The 21,435-nt window shown below is 36.6% G+C and overlaps 1 protein-coding gene across 1 annotated transcript in view; it reads left to right on the top strand.

Annotated features, from left to right (window-relative positions):
- Window positions 1-16,269, top strand: part of LOC110509411 (sodium/hydrogen exchanger 9B2) — a 28,379-nt gene extending 12,110 nt beyond the window's left edge. Inside the window, exons 7-11 of the mRNA XM_036958420.1 lie at window positions 2,266-2,415; window positions 11,258-11,366; window positions 14,343-14,479; window positions 15,592-15,790; window positions 15,931-16,269. Of these exons, the coding sequence (XP_036814315.1) occupies window positions 2,266-2,415; window positions 11,258-11,366; window positions 14,343-14,479; window positions 15,592-15,790; window positions 15,931-16,007 (672 nt within the window). The 3' untranslated portion in view covers window positions 16,008-16,269. The remainder of the gene's footprint in view (window positions 1-2,265; window positions 2,416-11,257; window positions 11,367-14,342; window positions 14,480-15,591; window positions 15,791-15,930) is intronic.
- The last annotated feature ends 5,166 nt before the right edge of the window (window positions 16,270-21,435 follow it).

Genomic DNA, 21,435 nt, shown 5'->3' with positions numbered 1-21,435 from the left:
CACATGGCCCTTTTGAACATCCCCCCCCCCCCCCCCCCCCCCCAAACAAAAGAACAGCAACGATGACCCAGACCAGGCACCTACTACATTGGTGGACCATTCAGCCTCAGGCCACATCATCTATGGGCCTAATACATAGAACATGAAGGAATCTACATCTTTAAGCTATAGATATCTGGGACGTTTCTCATGAAAACAAATATTAGCTTTTTGGTTTTAATTTAAGGTTAGGGTGAGACATGAGGTTAGCAGTGTGGTTAGGGTTAGGTTTAAAAGTCTGATTTTAAGAAGATAAACTGTAAAAATAGGTGGGATTTAGCCATAGTTATGACTTTGTGGCTGTGGTATCTGGCGCTGGTACATTTCTTGTCCATATATATTTGCTTGGGAGGGGGTAGAGTTTATTTCTGGTTTTAAACGTAGGGGAGGTTTATCAGATTTTTTTCAGAAACATGCTAATTTGGTCTGACAAGGGGAGTTGTGGTTAGATATTTTTATAGCTCCATATGTGTTGTCTACTATACTGTTTCCATATGTGTTGTCTACTATACTGTTTCCATATGTGTTAAGTCTACTATACTGTTTCCATATGTGTTAAGTCTACTATACTGTTTCCATATGTGTTGTCTACTATACTGTTTCCATATGTGTTGTCTACTATACTGTTTCCATATGTGTTGTCTACTATACTGTTTCCATATGTGTTGTCTACTATACTGTTTCCAGATGTGTTAAGTCTACTATACTATTTCCAGATGTGTTAAGTCTACTATACTATTTCCAGATGTGTTAAGTCTACTATACTATTTCCAGATGTGTTAAGTCTACTATACTATTTCCAGATGTGTTAAGTCTACTATACTATTTCCAGATGTGTTAAGTCTACTATACTGTTTCCATATGTGTTAAGTCTACTATACTGTTTCCATATGTGTTAAGTCTACTATACTGTTTCCATATGTGTTGTCTACTATACTGTTTCCATATGTGTTGTCTACTATACTGTTTCCATATGTGTTGTCTACTATACTGTTTCCAGATGTGTTAAGTCTACTATACTATTTCCAGATGTGTTAAGTCTACTATACTATTTCCAGATGTGTTAAGTCTACTATACTATTTCCATATGTGTTAAGTCTACTATACTGTTTCCATATGTGTTGTCTACTATACTGTTTCCATATGTGTTAAGTCTACTATACTGTTTCCATATGTGTTGTCTACTATACTGTTTCCATATGTGTTAAGTCTACTATACTGTTTCCATATGTGTTGTCTACTATACTGTTTCCATATGTGTTAAGTCTACTATACTGTTTCCATATGTGTTGTCTACTATACTGTTTCCATATGTGTTAAGTCTACTATACTGTTTCCATATCTGCTAAGTCTACTAAACTGTTTCCTAGTGCAGAGCCAAATGTAAACCCTTCATCCATTAACATTGTACTGACCCAGGCTGTTACAGAGTTGGAGTACTTGCTTCCCACTGTTGTTGACAAAAATGGTTTCTGTCTTTCCCTCATGCTCTCCCTTCGCTCTCTCTCCCTCTCTCCCATCTCTCTCTCTCTATCCCCTCTCTCCATCCTCCATATCTCCCTCATCTCCCTCTCTCCCACCTCTCTCTCTCTATCCCCTCTCTCCATCCTCCATATCTCCCTCATCTCCCTCTCTCTCCCTCTCTCCAACTTCTCTCTCTATCCCCTCTCTCTCATCCTCCATATCTCCCTCATCTCCCTCTCTCTCCCTCTCTCCCACCTCTCTCTCTCTATCCCCTCTCTCCATTCTCCATATCTCCCTCATCTCCCTCTCTCTCCCTCTCTCCAACCTCTCTCTCTCTATCCCCTCTCTCTCATCCTCCATATCTCCCTCATCTCCCTCTCTCTCCCTCTCTCCAACCTCTCTCTCTCTATCCCCTCTCTCCATTCTCCATATCTCCCTCATCTCCCTCTTTCTCCCTCTCTCCAACCTCTCTCTCTCTATCCCCTCTCTCTCATCCTCCATATCTCCCTCATCTCCCTCTCTCTCCCTCTCTCCCACCTCTCTCTCTCTATCCCCTCTCTCCATCCTCCATATCTCCCTCATCTCCCTCTCTCTCCCTCTCTCCAACCTCTCTCTCTCTATCCCCTCTCTCCATCCTCCATATCTCCCTCATCTCCCCCTCCCTCTCCGTCTTTTTCTCTCCCTCCTCCTCTCTTTCTCTCCCTCCTTTCCCTCTCTCTCCCCCTCCCCCTCCTCTCTCTCCTTCTCTCTCTCTGTCTCTAGGAGGATGTGGTATTGAGGAGGAGTGCGATGTTGCTGGGTCTGTCTGTGTTTGCTGTGTTCGGAAGTAGAGTGGCTGGTTTCCCGGGAGCAGGAGGACTCTGTACTCTGGTCATGGCCTTCCTAGCTGCGCTGGGCTGGGGGGCAGAGAAGGTCAGTGTGTTTATAAAGTATTTAGAGAGTCTTTATGAAGTTGTAACATGTTTATAAAGCATCTATCTTGTTCTTAACTGACTTAGTTAGATAAAGGTTAAATCTATGTCTACACCCCTGAGTGGATTCGGCTATTTCAGCCACACCCGTTGCTGACCGGTGTATAAAATCGAGCACACAGCCATGCAATCTCCATAGACAAACATTAGCAGGAGAATGGCCCGTGCTGAAAAGATCAGTGATTTTCAACATGGCACCATTATAGGATGTCACCTTTCCAACAAGTCAGTTTGTCAGATTTCTGCCCAGCTAGAGCTTCCCCGGTCAACTGTAAGTGCTGTTATTGTGAAGCGGGAAAGTCTAGGAGCAACAACGGCTCAGCAATGAAGTGATAGGCCACACAAGCTCACATCATCACATATAACAACAGCTGTAATGTTATTAAATCTTCATATATAACTACATCATATATAACTACATCATATATAACTATATCATATATAACTACATCATATATAACTACAGCTGTAATGTCATTACATCATCATATATAACTACATCATATATAACTACAGCTGTAATGTCATTACATCATCATATATAACTACATCATATATAACTACATCATATATAACTACATCATATATAACTACATCATATATAACTACATCATATATAACTACATCATATATAACTACATCATATATAACTACAGCTGTATTGTCATTACATCATCATATATAACTACATCATATATAACTACATCATATATAACTACAGTTGTAATGTCATTACATCATCATATATAACTACATCATATATAACTACATCATATATAACTATATCATATATAACTACATCATATATAACTACAGCTGTAATGTCATTACATCATCATATATAACTACAGCTGTAATGTCATTACATCATCATATATAACTACATCATATATAACTATATCATATATAACTACATCATATATAACTACAGCTGTAATGTCATTACATCATCATATATAACTACATCATATATAACTACATCATATATAACTACATCATATATAACTATATCATATATAACTACATCATATATAACTACAGCTGTAATGTCATTACATCATCATATATAACTACAGCTGTAATGTCATTACATCATCATATATAACTACATCATATATAACTACAGTTGTAATGTCATTACATCATCATATATAACTACATCATATATAACTACAGCTGTAATGTCATTACATCATCATATATAACTACATCATATATGACTACAGCTGTATTGTCATTACATCATCATATATAACTACATCATATATAACTACAGCTGTAATGTCATTACATCATCATATATATCTACATCATATATAACTACAGCTGTAATGTCATTACATCATCATATATATCTACATCATATATAACTACATCATATATAACTACATCATATATAACTACAGTTGTAATGTCATTACATCATCATATATAACTACATCATATATAACTACATCATATATAACTACATCATATATAACTACATCATATATAACTACAGCTGTAATGTCATTACATCATCATATATAACTACATCATATATAACTACATCATATATAACTACATCATATATAACTACATCATATATAACTACAGCTGTAATGTCATTACATCATCATATATATCTACATCATATATAACTACAGCTGTATTGTCATTACATCATCATGTATAACTACATCATATATAACTACATCATATATAACTACATCATATATAACTACATCATATATAACTACATCATATATAACTACAGTTGTAATGTCATTACATCATCATATATTACTACATCATATATAACTACATCATATATAACTACATCATATATAACTACAGCTGTAATGTCATTACATCATCATATATAACTACATCATATATAACTACATCATATATAACTACATCATATATAACTACAGTTGTAATGTCATTACATCATATATAACTACAGCTGTAATGTCATTACATCATCATATATAACTACATCATATATAACTACATCATATATAACTACATCATATATAACTACAGCTGTAATGTCATTACATCATCATATATAACTACATCATATATAACTACATCATATATAACTACATCATATATGACTACAGTTGTAATGTCATTACATCATCATATATAACTACAGTTGTAATGTCATTACATCATCATATATAACTACAGCTGTAATGTCATTACATCATCATATATAACTACAGTTGTAATGTCATTACATCATCATATATAACTACAGTTGTAATGTCATTACATCATCATATATAACTACAGTTGTAATGTCATTACATCATCATATATAACTACAGCTGTAATGTCATTACATCATCATATATAACTACATCATATATAACTACATCATGTATAACTACATCATATATAACTACATCATATATAACTACATCATATATAACTACATCATATATAACTACATCATATATAACTACATCATATATAACTACAGTTGTAATGTCATTACATCATCATATATAACTACATCATATATAACTACATCATATATAACTACATCATATATAACTACAGCTGTAATGTCATTACATCATCATATATAACTACATCATATATAACTACATCATATATAACTACAGCTGTAATGTCATTACATCATCATATATATCTACATCATATATAACTACAGCTGTATTGTCATTACATCATCATGTATAACTACATCATATATAACTACATCATATATAACTACATCATATATAACTACATCATATATAACTACAGTTGTAATGTCATTACATCATCATATATAACTACATCATATATAACTACATCATATATAACTACATCATATATAACTACATCATATATAACTACATCATATATAACTACAGCTGTAATGTCATTACATCATCATATATAACTACATCATATATAACTACATCATATATAACTACATCATATATAACTACAGTTGTAATGTCATTACATCATCATATATAACTACAGCTGTAATGTCATTACATCATCATATATAACTACATCATATATAACTACATCATATATAACTACATCATATATAACTACAGCTGTAATGTCATTACATCATCATATATAACTACATCATATATAACTACAGCTGTAATGTCATTACATCATCACATATAACTACATCATATATAACTACATCATATATAACTACATCATATATGACTACATCATATATAACTACAGCTGTAATGTCATTACATCATATATAACTACATCATATATAACTACATCATATATAACTACATCATATATGACTACATCATATATAACTACAGCTGTAATGTCATTACATCATCATATATAACTACATCATATATAACTACATCATATATAACTACAGCTGTAATGTCATTACATCATCATATATAACTACATCATATATAACTACAGCTGTAACGTCATTCCATCATCATATATAACTACATCATATATGACTACAGCTGTAATGTCATTACATCATCATATATAACTACATCATATATAACTACATCATATATGACTACATCATATATAACTACAGCTGTAATGTCATTACATCATCATATATAACTACATCATATATAACTACATCATATATAACTACATCATATATAACTACAGCTGTAATGTCATTACATCATCATATATAACTATATCATATATAACTACAGCTGTAATGTCATTACATCATCATCTATAACTACATCATATATAACTACATCATATATAACTACATCATATATAACTACAGCTGTAATGTCATTACATCATCATATATAACTACATCATATATAACTACATCATATATAACTACATCATATATAACTACAGCTGTAATGTCATTACATCATCATATATAACTACAGCTGTAATGTCATTACATCATCATATATAACTACATCATATATAACTACATCATATATAACTACATCATATATGACTACATCATATATAACTACATCTGTAACGTCATTACATCATCATATATATCTACATCATATATAACTACAGCTGTAACGTCATTACATCATCATATATATCTACATCATATATGACTACATCATATATGACTACAGCTGTAATGTCATTACATCATCATATATAACTACATCATATATATCTACATCATATATAACTACATCATATATGACTACAGCTGTAATGTCATTACATCATCATATATAACTACATCATATATAACTACATCATATATAACTACATCATATATAACTACAGCTGTAATGTCATTACATCATCATATATAACTACATCATATATATCTACATCATATATAACTACATCATACATAACTACAGCTGTAATGTCATTACATCATCATATATAACTACATCATATATAACTACATCATATATAACTACATCATATATAACTACATCATACATAACTACATCATATATATCTACAGCTGTAATGTCATTACATCATCATATATAACTACATCATATATAACTACAGCTGTAATGTCATTACATCATATATAACTACATCATATATAACTACATCATATATAACTACATCATATATAACTACAGCTGTAATGTCATTGCATCATCATATATAACTACATCATATATAACTACATCATATATAACTACAGCTGTAATGTCATTACATCATCATATATAACTACATCATATATAACTACAGCTGTAATGTCATTACATCATCATCTATAACTACATCATATATAACTACAGCTGTAATGTCATTGCATCATCATATATAACTACAGTTGTAATGTCATTACATCATCATATATAACTATATCATATATATCTACAGCTGTATTGTCATTACATCATCATATATAACTACATCATATATAACTACATCATATATAACTACAGCTGTAATGTCATTACATCATCATATAGAACTACATCATATATAACTACATCATATATAACTACATCATATATAACTACATCATATATAACTACATCATATATAACTACAGCTGTAATGTCATTACATCATCATATATAACTACATCATATATAACTACAGCTGTAATGTCATTACATCATCATATATTACTACATCATATATATCTACAGCTGTAATGTCATTACATCATCATATATAACTACATCATATATAACTACAGCTGTAATGTCATTACATCATCATATATAACTACATCATATATAACTACAGCTGTAATGTCATTACATCATATATAACTACATCATATATAACTACAGCTGTAATGTCATTACATCATCATATATAACTACATCATATATAACTACATCATATATAACTACATCATATATAACTACATCATATATAACTACATCATATATAACTACATCATATATAACTACATCATATATAACTACAGTTGTAATGTCATTACATCATCATATATAACTACATCATATATAACTACATCATATATATCTACATCATATATAACTACAGCTGTAATGTCATTACATCATCATATATAACTACATCATATATAACTACATCATATATAACTACAGCTGTAATGTCATTACATCATCATATATAACTACATCATATATAACTACATCATATATAACTACATCATATATAACTACATCATATATAACTACATCATATATAACTACATCATATATAACTACAGTTGTAATGTCATTACATCATCATATATAACTACATCATATATAACTACATCATATATAACTACATCATATATAACTACAGCTGTAATGTCATTACATCATCATATATAACTACAGCTGTAATGTCATTACATCATCATATAGAACTACATCATATATAACTACATCATATATAACTACATCATATATAACTACATCATATATAACTACATCATATATAACTACAGCTGTAATGTCATTACATCATCATATATAACTACATCATATATAACTACAGCTGTAATGTCATTACATCATCATATATTACTACATCATATATATCTACAGCTGTAATGTCATTACATCATCATATATAACTACATCATATATAACTACAGCTGTAATGTCATTACATCATCATATATAACTACATCATATATAACTACAGCTGTAATGTCATTACATCATATATAACTACATCATATATAACTACAGCTGTAATGTCATTACATCATCATATATAACTACATCATATATAACTACATCATATATAACTACATCATATATAACTACATCATATATAACTACATCATATATAACTACATCATATATAACTACATCATATATAACTACATCATATATAACTACAGTTGTAATGTCATTACATCATCATATATAACTACATCATATATAACTACATCATATATAACTACATCATATATAACTACAGCTGTAATGTCATTACATCATCATATATAACTACATCATATATAACTACATCATATATAACTACAGCTGTAATGTCATTACATCATCATATATAACTACATCATATATAACTACATCATATATAACTACATCATATATAACTACATCATATATAACTACATCATATATAACTACATCATATATAACTACAGTTGTAATGTCATTACATCATCATATATAACTACATCATATATAACTACATCATATATAACTACATCATATATAACTACAGCTGTAATGTCATTACATCATCATATATAACTACAGCTGTAATGTCATTACATCATCATATATAACTACATCATATATAACTACATCATATATAACTACATCATATATAACTACATCATATATAACTACAGCTGTAATGTCATTACATCATCATATATAACTACAGCTGTAATGTCATTACATCATCATATATAACTACATCATATATAACTACAGTTGTAATGTCATTACATCATCATATATAACTACAGCTGTAATGTCATTACATCATCATATATAACTACATCATATATAACTACATCATATATAACTACATCATATATAACTACATCATATATAACTACAGCTGTAATGTCATTACATCATCATATATATCTACAGCTGTATTGTCATTACATCATCATATATAACTACATCATATATAACTACATCATATATAACTACATCATATATAACTACAGCTGTAATGTCATTACATCATCATATATATTTTTATTTCGGACTTATTCTCATATTTTTTATTTCCTTTCTTATATTTTTGGGATAAGTTTTCATTGTTTTGGGATCGTTAGATATTACTGACTGTTGGAGCTAGAAACACAATCATTAGATATTACTGACTGTTGGAGCTGGAAACACAATCATTAGATATTACTGACTGATGGAGCTAGAAACACAATCATTAGATATTACTGACTGTTGGAGCTAGAAACACAATCATTAGATATTACTGACTGTTGGAGCTGGAAACACAATCATTAGATATTACTGTACTGTTGGAGCTAGAAACACAATCATTAGATATTACTGACTGTTGGAGCTAGAAACACAATCATTAGATATTACTGACTGTTGGAGCTAGAAACACAATCATTAGATATTACTGTACTGTTAACTAGCAACACAATCATTAAATATTACTGTACTGTTAACTAGAAACACAGTCATTATATATTACTGTACTGTTAACTAGAAACACAGTCATTAGATATTACTGTACTGTTAACTAGAAACACAATCATTAGATATTACTGTACTGTTAACTAGCAACACAATCATTAAATATTACTGTACTGTTAACTAGAAACACAGTCATTATATATTACTGTACTGTTAACTAGAAACACAGTCATTAGATATTACTGTACTGTTAACTAGCAACACAATCATTAGATATTACTGTACTGTTAACTAGCAACACAATCATTAGATATTACTGTACTGTTAACTAGAAACACAATCATTAGATATTACTGTACTGTTAACTAGCAACACACTCATTAGATATTACTGTACTGTTAACTAGAAACACAATCATTAGATATTACTGTACTGTTAACTAGCAACACAGTCATTATATATTACTGTACTGTTAACTAGAAACACAATCATTAGATATTACTGTACTGTTAACTAGCAACACAATCATTAGATATTACTGTACTGTTAACTAGCAACACAGTCATTATATATTACTGTACTGTTAACTAGCAACACAGTCATTATATATTACTGTACTGTTAACTAGCAACACAGTCATTATATATTACTGTACTGTTAACTAGAAACACAATCATTATATATTACTGTACTGTTAACTAGCAACACAGTCATTAGATATTACTGTACTGTTAACTAGAAACACAGTCATTAGATATTACTGTACTGTTAACTAGAAACACAGTCATTAGATATTACTGTACTGTTAACTAGAAACACAAGCATTAGATATTACTGTACTGTTAACTAGCAACACAGTCATTATATATTACTGTACTGTTAACTAGCAACACAGTCATTATATATTACTGTACTGTTAACTAGCAACACAGTCATTATATATTACTGTACTGTTAACTAGAAACACAATCATTATATATTACTGTACTGTTAACTAGCAACACAGTCATTATATATTACTGTACTGTTAACTAGCAACACAATCATTAGATATTACTGTACTGTTAACTAGCAACACAGTCATTATATATTACTGTACTGTTAACTAGAAACACAATCTATAATTAGATGTTATTTTGATACGACCTTATGAAGTGTTATAACATGTTTATAATCTCTTGGGGTCCCAGTAGCTGTGGTGTTTAGAAAGTGTGTATCCTATCTTCATATATAAGTGTTATAACATGTTTATAACCTTTCCAGGGCCCAGTAGCAGCAGTGGTAGGGAACTTCTGGGACATCTTCCAGCCGTTACTGTTTGGACTGATAGGAGCAGAAATCACAGTATCTACACTGAACCCCAATACAGTGGGTAAATACACACTACTACTATAATACTACTACTACTTTTGCCAAACTGCTACTACAGTACTACCATACAACTACTACTACAGTACTACCATACTACTACTACTGCCATACTACTAGTACTACTACTACTACTGCCATACTACTACTACTACAGTACTACCATACTACTACTACAGTACTACCATACTACTACTGCCACCATACTGCTATTGCTATACTACTACTACTACTACCATACTACTACTACAGTACTACCATACTACTACAACAGTACAACCATACTACTACAGTACTACCATACTACTACTACTGCCATACTACTACTATAGTACTACCATACTACTACTACAGTACTGCCACACTACTACTACTACAGTACTACCATACTACTACTGCCATACTACTACTGCCATACTACTACTGCAGTACTGCCATACTACTACTACTGCCATACTACTACTACTACAGTACTACTATACTACTACTACAGTACAACCATACAACTACTGCATCCATACTACTACTACACTACTGCCATACTACTACTACTGCCATACTACTACTACAGTACTACCATACTACTACTACAGTACTACCGTACTACTACTACAGTACTGCCATACTACTACTACTGCCATACTACTACGACAGTACTACCATACTACTACTACTGCCATACTACTACTACTACTGCCATACTACTACTACAGTACTACCATACTACTACTACTACTACCATACTACTACTACTACTGTACTACCATACTACTACTGCAGTACTACCATACTACTACTGCTATAACTACTATATTGCTACTACAGCCTTACTACTACTACAGTACTACCATACTACTACTACTACTGTTACTACCATACTACCGCTACTACTACCATACTGCTACTACTACTACTACCATACTTCTTCTACAGTACTACCATACTACTACTACTAACATAATACTACTACAGGACTACCATACTACTACTACAGTACTACCATACTACTACTACTACCATACTACTACTACAGTACTACCATACTACTACTACTACTACTACCATACTACTACTACTACTACAGTACTACCATACTACTACAACCATACTACTACAACCACTAAACTGCTACTACAGTACTACCATACTACTACTAAAGTACTACCATACTACTACTACTGCCATACTACTACTACAGTACTGCCATACTACTACTACAGTACTACCATACTACTACTACTACAGTACTACCATACTACTACTACTGCCATACTACTACTACAGTACTACCATACTACTACTACAGTACTACCATACTACTACTACGGTACTACCATACTACTACTACAGTATTATCATACTACTACTACAGTACTACCATACTACTACTACTGCCATACTACTACTACAGTACTACCATACTACTACTACAGTACTACCATACTACTACTACAGTACTACCGTACTACTACTACTACCGTACTACCATACTACTACTACAGTACTTCCATACTACTACTACTGCCATACTACTACTACTACCATACTACTCCTACAGTACTACCATACTACTACTACTACCATACTACTACTACAGTACCACCATACTACTACTACAGTACTACCGTACTACTACTACTGCCATAGTACTACTACATTACTACCATACTACTACTACCATACTACTCCTACAGTACTACCATACTACTGCTACTACCATACTACTACTACAGTACCACCATACTACTACTACAGTACTACCATACTACTACTGCAGTACTACCATACTACTACTACAGTACTACCATACTACTACTACAGTACCACCATACTACTACTACAGTACTACCATACTACTACTACAGTACTACCATACTACTACTACTATAACTACTATATTGCTACTACTGCCATCCTACTACTACAGTACTGCCATACTACTTCTACAGTACTACCATACTACTACTACCATACTACTACTACTACTACCATACTACCACTATAACTACTATACTGCTACTACGGTACTACCATACTACTACTACAACTACTATACTGCTACTACACTACTGCCATACTACCACTACTACAACTACCATACTGCTACTACGGTACTACCATACTACTACTACAACTACTATATTGCTACTACAGTACTACCATACTACTACTACAGTATTACCATACTACTACTACAACTAATGTATTGCTACTACAGTACTACCATACTACTACTACAACTACTATACTGCTACTACGGTACTACCATACTACTACTACAACTACTATATTGCTACTACAGTACTACCATACTACTACTACAGTATTACCATACTACTACTACAACTAATGTATTGCTACTACAGTACTACCATACTACTACTACAACTACTATACTGCTACTACGGTTCTACCATACTACTACTACAACTACTATATTGCTACTACGGTACTACCATACTACAACTACTATATTGCTACTACAGTACTACTATACTACTACTACTGCCATACTACTACTACAGTACTACCATACTACTACTACAACTACTATATTGCTACTACAGTACTACCATACTACTATTAGTATATTACTATAATACTACAATGATACAACTTCAGTACTTATTCTAATAAAGTAGAGTGTTTCTTTCCTCCCTCTCCCCCCTCCCTCTCTCCCTCTCGCTCTCTCTCTCTCTCTTTCTTTCCACCCTCCCTCCCTCTCTCTCTCTCTTTCCACCCTCCCTCTTTCTCTCTCCCCATCTCTATCTCTGTGTCTCTCTCCCCCTCCCTCCCTCTCTCCCCCTCCCTCCCTCTCTCCCCCTCCCTCTCTCTCTTTCTCTTTCCCCCATCTCTATCTCTGTGTCTCCCCCCCTCCCTCTCCCCCTCCCTCTCTCTCTTTCTCTCTCCCCCATCTCTCTGTGTCTCTCTCTCTCTCTCCCCCTTTCTCTCTCTCCCCCCTCCCCCCCTCTCTCTCTAGGTCTGGGTCTGGTCTGTATCAGTGCAGGCCTGCTGGTTCGTGTTCTGGTAACTCTATCTGTGGTTCTGTTTGCTGGTTTCACTCTGAGAGAGAAGCTCTTTATCGCTTTGGCCTGGATCCCCAAAGCCACCGTACAGGTGAGAGCTTAATTAGCTACAAATACACTGCTGCCTATGGGGACAGCTCCTATGGGGACAGTTCCTATGGGGACAGTTCCTATGGGGACAGCCAAAGAACCCTTTTGGAACCCTTTTTTCTAAGCCCTTACAGGAGGCTGGTGGGAGGACATTTTGGAAGGAGGTAATGGCTGGAATGGAATAGATGGAAAGGTATCAAACACATGAGTCTTTATTGAATCAAACACATGAGTCTTAATTGAATCAAACACATGGGTCTTAATTGAATCAAACACATGAGTCTTTTTTGAATCAAACACACAAGTGTTAATTGAATCAAACACACGAGTCTTTATTGAATCAAACACATGGGTATTTATTGAATCAAACACATGGGTCTTAATTGAATCAAACACATGGGTCTTAATTGAATCAAACACATGGGTCTTAATTGAATCAAACACAGATCTTAATTGAATCAAACACATGGGTCTTTATTGAATCAAACACATGGGTCTTTATTGAATCAAACACATGGGTCTTAATTGAATCAAACACATGGGTCTTTATTGAATCAAACACATGGGTCTTAATTGAATCAAACACATAGATCTTAATTGAATCAAACACATGGGTATTCCATCCTTATCGCTGAAGTACAGCGTGCTTGTCATGTAAATGTCATTTCCGATTGAGTCGCCATGTGCACCGTTTAAGTGACTTCAGTCCCCACCAACATTGGAATATTGTCTTTAAATTTCAGTCGCACTGTTATGCTGAACTTGTGCGTTTTGGATGGAATCGAGACCTCGGTTTCCATGTGTCCCAGCTTAGAATGATCATCCCATATGTCCCACCAGCCACTGAGGGATGCAGTCAAGATCTGTCGGGGGTTTCAAATCATTCTAACTGGTTCTGTTGGGTTCTAGGCAGCGATAGGTTCTACAGCCTTGGACATGGCCCGTGTAGAGGGGTATTTGGTTCTAGATCTGGGTATCTAAATCATTCTAACTGGTTCTGTTGGGTTCTAGGCAGCGATAGGTTCTACAGCCTTGGACATGGCCCGTGTAGAGGGGTATTTGGTTCTAGATCTGGGTATCTAAATCATTCTAACTGGTCCTGTTGGGTTCTAGGCAGCGATAGGTTCTACAGCCTTGGACATGGCCCGTGTGTCGGGGGATGAGGTTCTGGTGAAGTACGGTCTGGATGTTCTGACTGTGGCTGTTCTGGCCATCCTCACTACAGCACCTATAGGAGCCCTGGGGATCGGCCTGGCAGGGCCCAGACTGCTGACCAGACACCTGGAGGACACACACGCAGACAGGAAAGAGGGTGAGTGTACGCACACACGAGTATAGACAGCGAAATAAACACTTAAGCAGCCAGGCAAGTAGATATGAACACACAAACACACCCTAAAACACGCGCACACACACACACTTCATAGTATTTTCCTCTCTGATTTGAATCAGGCACTGAAGAGGACGCCCCAGAGTCTGTGTCGGGACCCGTGTCTAAAGGGGTGGAGCCATGTGAGAGCAAGATGTGAGCTCAGCCAATCACCTTCCAGACAGCAGGGTCCATTGGACCAGTCATAATTCAGAACAGACACTTTGACTGCATTCCAAATGGCTCCCCGTTACCCTGTGGTCCTGGTCTAATGTAGTCCACTATATTATAGAGAATAGGGTGTCTGGTCTAATGTAGTCCACTATATTATAGAGAATAGGGTGTCTGGTCTAATGTAGTCCACTATATTATAGGGAATAGGGCTCTGGTCTAATGTAGTCCACTATATTATAGAGAATAGGGCCCTGGTCTAATGTAGTCCACTATATTATAGAAAATAGGGCCCTGGTCTAATGTAGTCCACTATATTATAGAGAATAGGGCCCTGGTCTAATGTAGTCCACTATATTATAGAGAATAGGGTGTCTGGTCTAATGTAGTCCACTATATTATAGGGAATAGGGCTCTGGTCTAATGTAGTCCACTATATTATAGAGAATAGGGCCCTGGTCTAATGTAGTCCACTATATTATAGAGAATAGGGTGTCTGGTCTAATGTAGTCCACTATATTATAGAAAATAGGGCCCTGGTCTAATGTAGTCCACTATATTATAGAGAATAGGGCCCTGGTCTAATGTAGTCCACTATATTATAGAGAATAGGGTGTCTGGTCTAATGTAGTCCACTATATTATAGAGACTAGGGCTCTGGTCTAAAGTAGTGCACTATAATATATAGAGAATAGGGCTCTGGTCTAAAGTAGTGCACTGTGTTATATTGAATGGGGTGCCATTAGGGACATAGATTTTGGTCACATCTTTGTTTAATGATGTCATTACATCATCCTATGTATCAGGACACCACGGTTCTGTTGACCTTTACACATTCAGCCCTGTCCCCAACTCCATCAGGTGACCACTGTTCTGTTGACCTTTACACATTCAGCCCTGTCCCCAACTCCATCAGGATACCACTGTTCTGTTGACCTTTACACATTCAGCCCTGTCCCCAACTCCATCAGGAGACCACTGTTCTGTTGACCTTTACACATTCAGTCCTGTCCCCAACTCCATCAGAAGACCACTGTTCTGTTGACCTTTACACATACAGTCCTGTCCCCAACTCCATCAGGAGACCACTGTTCTGTTGACCTTTACACATTCAGTCCTGTCCCCAACTCCATAGGGAGACCACTGTTCTGTTGACCTTTACACATTCAGCCCTGTCCCCAACTCCATCAGGAGACCACTGTTCTGTTGATCGGTCTCCTGTATGTACTGAATACATTAGAATAAAGGATTTATGATAAATATCGATGTTCCTATGTTTTTTGTTTCATGCTTTCATGTGTTCACACCAATATCTGTCTGTTGCTGTAATATCATAGAGAAAAGCAGACAATAAGTTCCACAGGTGAGGCGAGGTGACGCCACGACCAATGAGAGAGCTCTGTTTCTTCACGATGGGTTTTTAGCCAGAGAAAGTGTCCCGGCGGTAAAGAAAAGGGGCGGCGCCGATGTAATTAAAGTCACCGCCTGCGTCGGCCAAATGGCTGAAGGCTCGGCTGCCTGGCTCAGCTGCCTGGCTCCACTGCCTGGCTCCACTGCCTGACTCCACTCCCCGCTGCCTGGCTCAGCTTCCTGGCTCCGCTACCTGACTCCGCTACCTGGCTCCGCTGCCTGGCTCCGCTGCCTGGCTCCGCTGCCTGGCTCCGCTACCTGGCTCCGCTGCCTGGCTCCGCTACCTGGCTCCGCTGCCTGGCTCCGCTACCTGGCTCCATTGCCTGACTCCACTCCCCGCTGCCTGGCTCCGCTACCTGGCTCTGCTGCCTGGCTCCGCTACCTGGCTCCGCTACCTGGCTCCACTGCCTGACTCCACTCCCCGCTACCTGGCTCCGCTGCCTGGCTCCGCTGCCTGGCTCCGCTGCCTGGCTCCGCTGCCTGGCTCCGCTGCCTGGCTCAGCTGCCTGGCTCCACTGCCTGGCTCCACTGCCTGGCTCCACTCCCCGCTGCCTGGCTCAGCTTCCTGGCTCCGCTACCTGGCTCCGCTACCTGGCTCCGCTGCCTGGCTCCGCTGCCTGGGTCAGCTGCCTGGCTCCGCTGCCTGGCTCCACTGCCTGGCTCCACTGCCTGGCTCAGCTGCTCAGTGAACGAAGGAACGTTTGGCAGGGCAGAGGGGCGGAGCACTGACAGTTATGCTAATTATCTCCATCTACACGGGAAGTGTAGGTGGAAGGCTATTACAACTTACCATGTGCTAAGGTAATTTTCATTAAGCTATTACAACATACAATGTGCTAAGGTAAGCCACATGGAGCTGTTACAACATACCATGTGCTAAGGTAATCAATCAATCAATCAAATTTATTCATAAAGTCCTTCTTACATCAGCTGATATCTCAAAGTGATGTACAGAAACCCAGCCTAAAACCCCAAACAGCAAGCAATGCAGGTGTAGAAGCACGGTGGCTAGGAAAAACTCCCTAGAAAGGCCAGAACCTAGGGAGAAACCTAGAGAAGAACCAGGCTATGAGGGGTGGCTAGTCCTCTTCTGGCTGTGCCGGGTGGAGATTATAACAGAACATGGCCAAGATGTTCAAATGTTCATAGATGACCAGCACGGTCAAATAATAATAATCACAGTAGTTGTCGAGGGTGCAACAGGTCAGCACCTCAGGAGGGAATGTCAGTTGACTTTTCATAGCCGATCATTAGGAGTATCTCTACCGCCCCTGCTGTCTCTAGAGATTTGAAAACAGCAGGTCTGGGACAGGTAGCACGTCCGGTGAACAGGTCAGGGTTTGATAGCCGCAGGCAGAACAGTTGAAACTGGAGCAGCAGCACAGCCAGGTGGAATGGGGGCAGCCAGGAGTCATCATGCCAGGTAGTCCTGAGGCATGGTCCTAGGCCTCAGGTCCTCCGAGAGAGAGAAAGAAAGAGAGAATTAGAGGGAGCATACTTAAATTCACACAGGACACCAGATAAGACAAGAGAAAAACTCCAGATATATATATATTTTTATTTTTTATTTCACCTTTATTTAACCAGGTAGGCCAGTTGAGAACAAGTTCTCATTTACAACTGCGACCTGGCCAAGATAAAGCATAGCAACGTGACACAGACAACAACACAGAGTTACACATGCAGTAAACAATAAACAAGCCAATAACACAATAAACAAGTCAATGACACAGTAGAAAAAAGAAAGTATATATACAGTGTGTGCAAAAGGCATGAGGAGGTAGGCAATAAATAGGCCATAGGAGCGAATAATTACAATTTAGCAGATTAACACTGGAGTGCTAGATGAGCAGATGATGATGTGCAAATAGAGATACTGGTGTACAAAAGAGCAGAAAAGTAAGTAAATAAAAACAGTATGGGGATGAGGTAGGTAGATTGGGTGGACTATGTACAGCTGCAGCGATCGGTTAGCTGCTCAGATAGCAGATGTTTGAAGTTGGTGAGGGCGATAAAAGTCTCCAACTTCAGTGATTTTTGCCATTCGTTCCAGTCACTGGCAGCAGAGAACTGGAAGGAAAGGCGGCCAAATGAGGTGTTGGTTTTGGGGATGACCCGTGAGATATACCTGCTGGAACGTGTGCTACGGGTGGGTGCTGCTATCGTGACCAGTGAGCTGAGATAAGGCGTAGATTTACCTAGCATAGACTTATAGATGACCTGGAGCCAGTGGGTCTGGCGATGAATATGTAGCGAGGGCCAGCCGAATAGAGCATACAGGTTGCAGTGGTGGGTGGTATAAGGGGCTTTAGTAACAAAACAAATGGCACTGTGATAAACTGCATCCAGTTTGCTGAGTAGAGTATTGGAAGCTATTTTCTAGATGACATCGCCGAAGTCGAGGATCGGTAGGATTATAGTAATTATAGGGAGAAACAGAGACAGGACACTATAATACAGGGAGAAACAGGACACTATAACACAGGGAGAAACAGAGACAGGACACTATAATACAGGGAGAAACAGAGACAGGACACTATAATACATCGAGACACAGAGACAGGACACTATAATACAGAGAGAAACAGAGACAGGACACTATAATACAGGGAGACACAGAAACAGGACATTATAATACAGGGCGATACAGAGATAGGACACTATAATACAGGGAGAAACAGGACACTATAATACAGGGAGAAACAGAAACAGGACACTATAATACAGGGAGAAACAGGACACTATAATACAGGGAGAAACAGAGACAGGACACTATAGTACAGGGAGAAACAGAGACAGGACACTATAATACAGGGATAAACAGAGACAGGACACTATAATACAGGGAGAGACAGAGACAGGACACTATAATACAGGGAGAAACAGGACACTATAACACAGGGAGAAACAGAGACAGGACACTATAATACAGGGAGAAACAGAGACAGGACACTATAATACATCGAGACACAGAGACAGGACACTATAATACAGAGAGAAACAGAGACAGGACACTATAATACAGGGAGACACAGAAACAGGACATTATAATACAGGGCGATACAGAGATAGGACACTATAATACAGGGAGAAACAGGACACTATAATACAGGGAGAAACAGAAACAGGACACTATAATACAGGGAGAAACAGGACACTATAATACAGGGAGAAACAGAGACAGGACACTATAGTACAGGGAGAAACAGAGACAGGACACTATAATACAGGGATAAACAGAGACAGGACACTATAATACAGGGAGAGACAGAGACAGGACACTATAATACAGGGAGAAACAGAACCCTATTATACAGGGAGAATCAGGACACTATAATATAGGGAGAAACAGAGACAGGACACTATAATACAGGGAGAAACAGGACACTATAATACAGGGAGAATCAGGACACTATAACACAGGGAGAAACAGGACACTATAATACAGGGAGAAACAGGACACTATAATACAGGGAGAAACAGAGACAGGACACTAAAATACAGGGAGAAACAGGACACTATAATACAGGGAGAAACAGAGACAGGACACTATAATACAGGGAGAAACAGAGACAGGACACTATAATACAGGGAGAAACAGGACACTATAATACAGGGAGAAACAGAGACAGGACACTATAATACAGGGAGAAACAGAAACAGGACACTTTAATACAGGGAGACACAGAGACAGGACACTATTATACAGGGAGAAACAGAGACAGGACACTATAATACAGGGAGAAACAGGACACTATAATACAGGGAGAAACAGGACACTATAATACAGGGAGAAACAGAGACAGGACACTATAATACAGGGAGAAACAGGACACTATAATACAGGGAGAAACAGGACACTATAATACAGGGAGAAACAGAGACAGGACACTATAATACAGGGAGAAACAGGACACTATAATACAGGGAGAAACAGAGACAGGACACTATAATACAGGGAGAAACAGAGAAGGGACACTGTAATACAGGGAGAAACAGAGACAGGA

This window comes from Oncorhynchus mykiss, chromosome 21 (genome assembly GCF_013265735.2).
Source record: "Oncorhynchus mykiss isolate Arlee chromosome 21, USDA_OmykA_1.1, whole genome shotgun sequence".
NCBI classification, from domain to species: Eukaryota; Metazoa; Chordata; class Actinopteri; order Salmoniformes; family Salmonidae; genus Oncorhynchus; species Oncorhynchus mykiss.
This window is presented reverse-complemented; position numbering and strand designations above follow the sequence as displayed.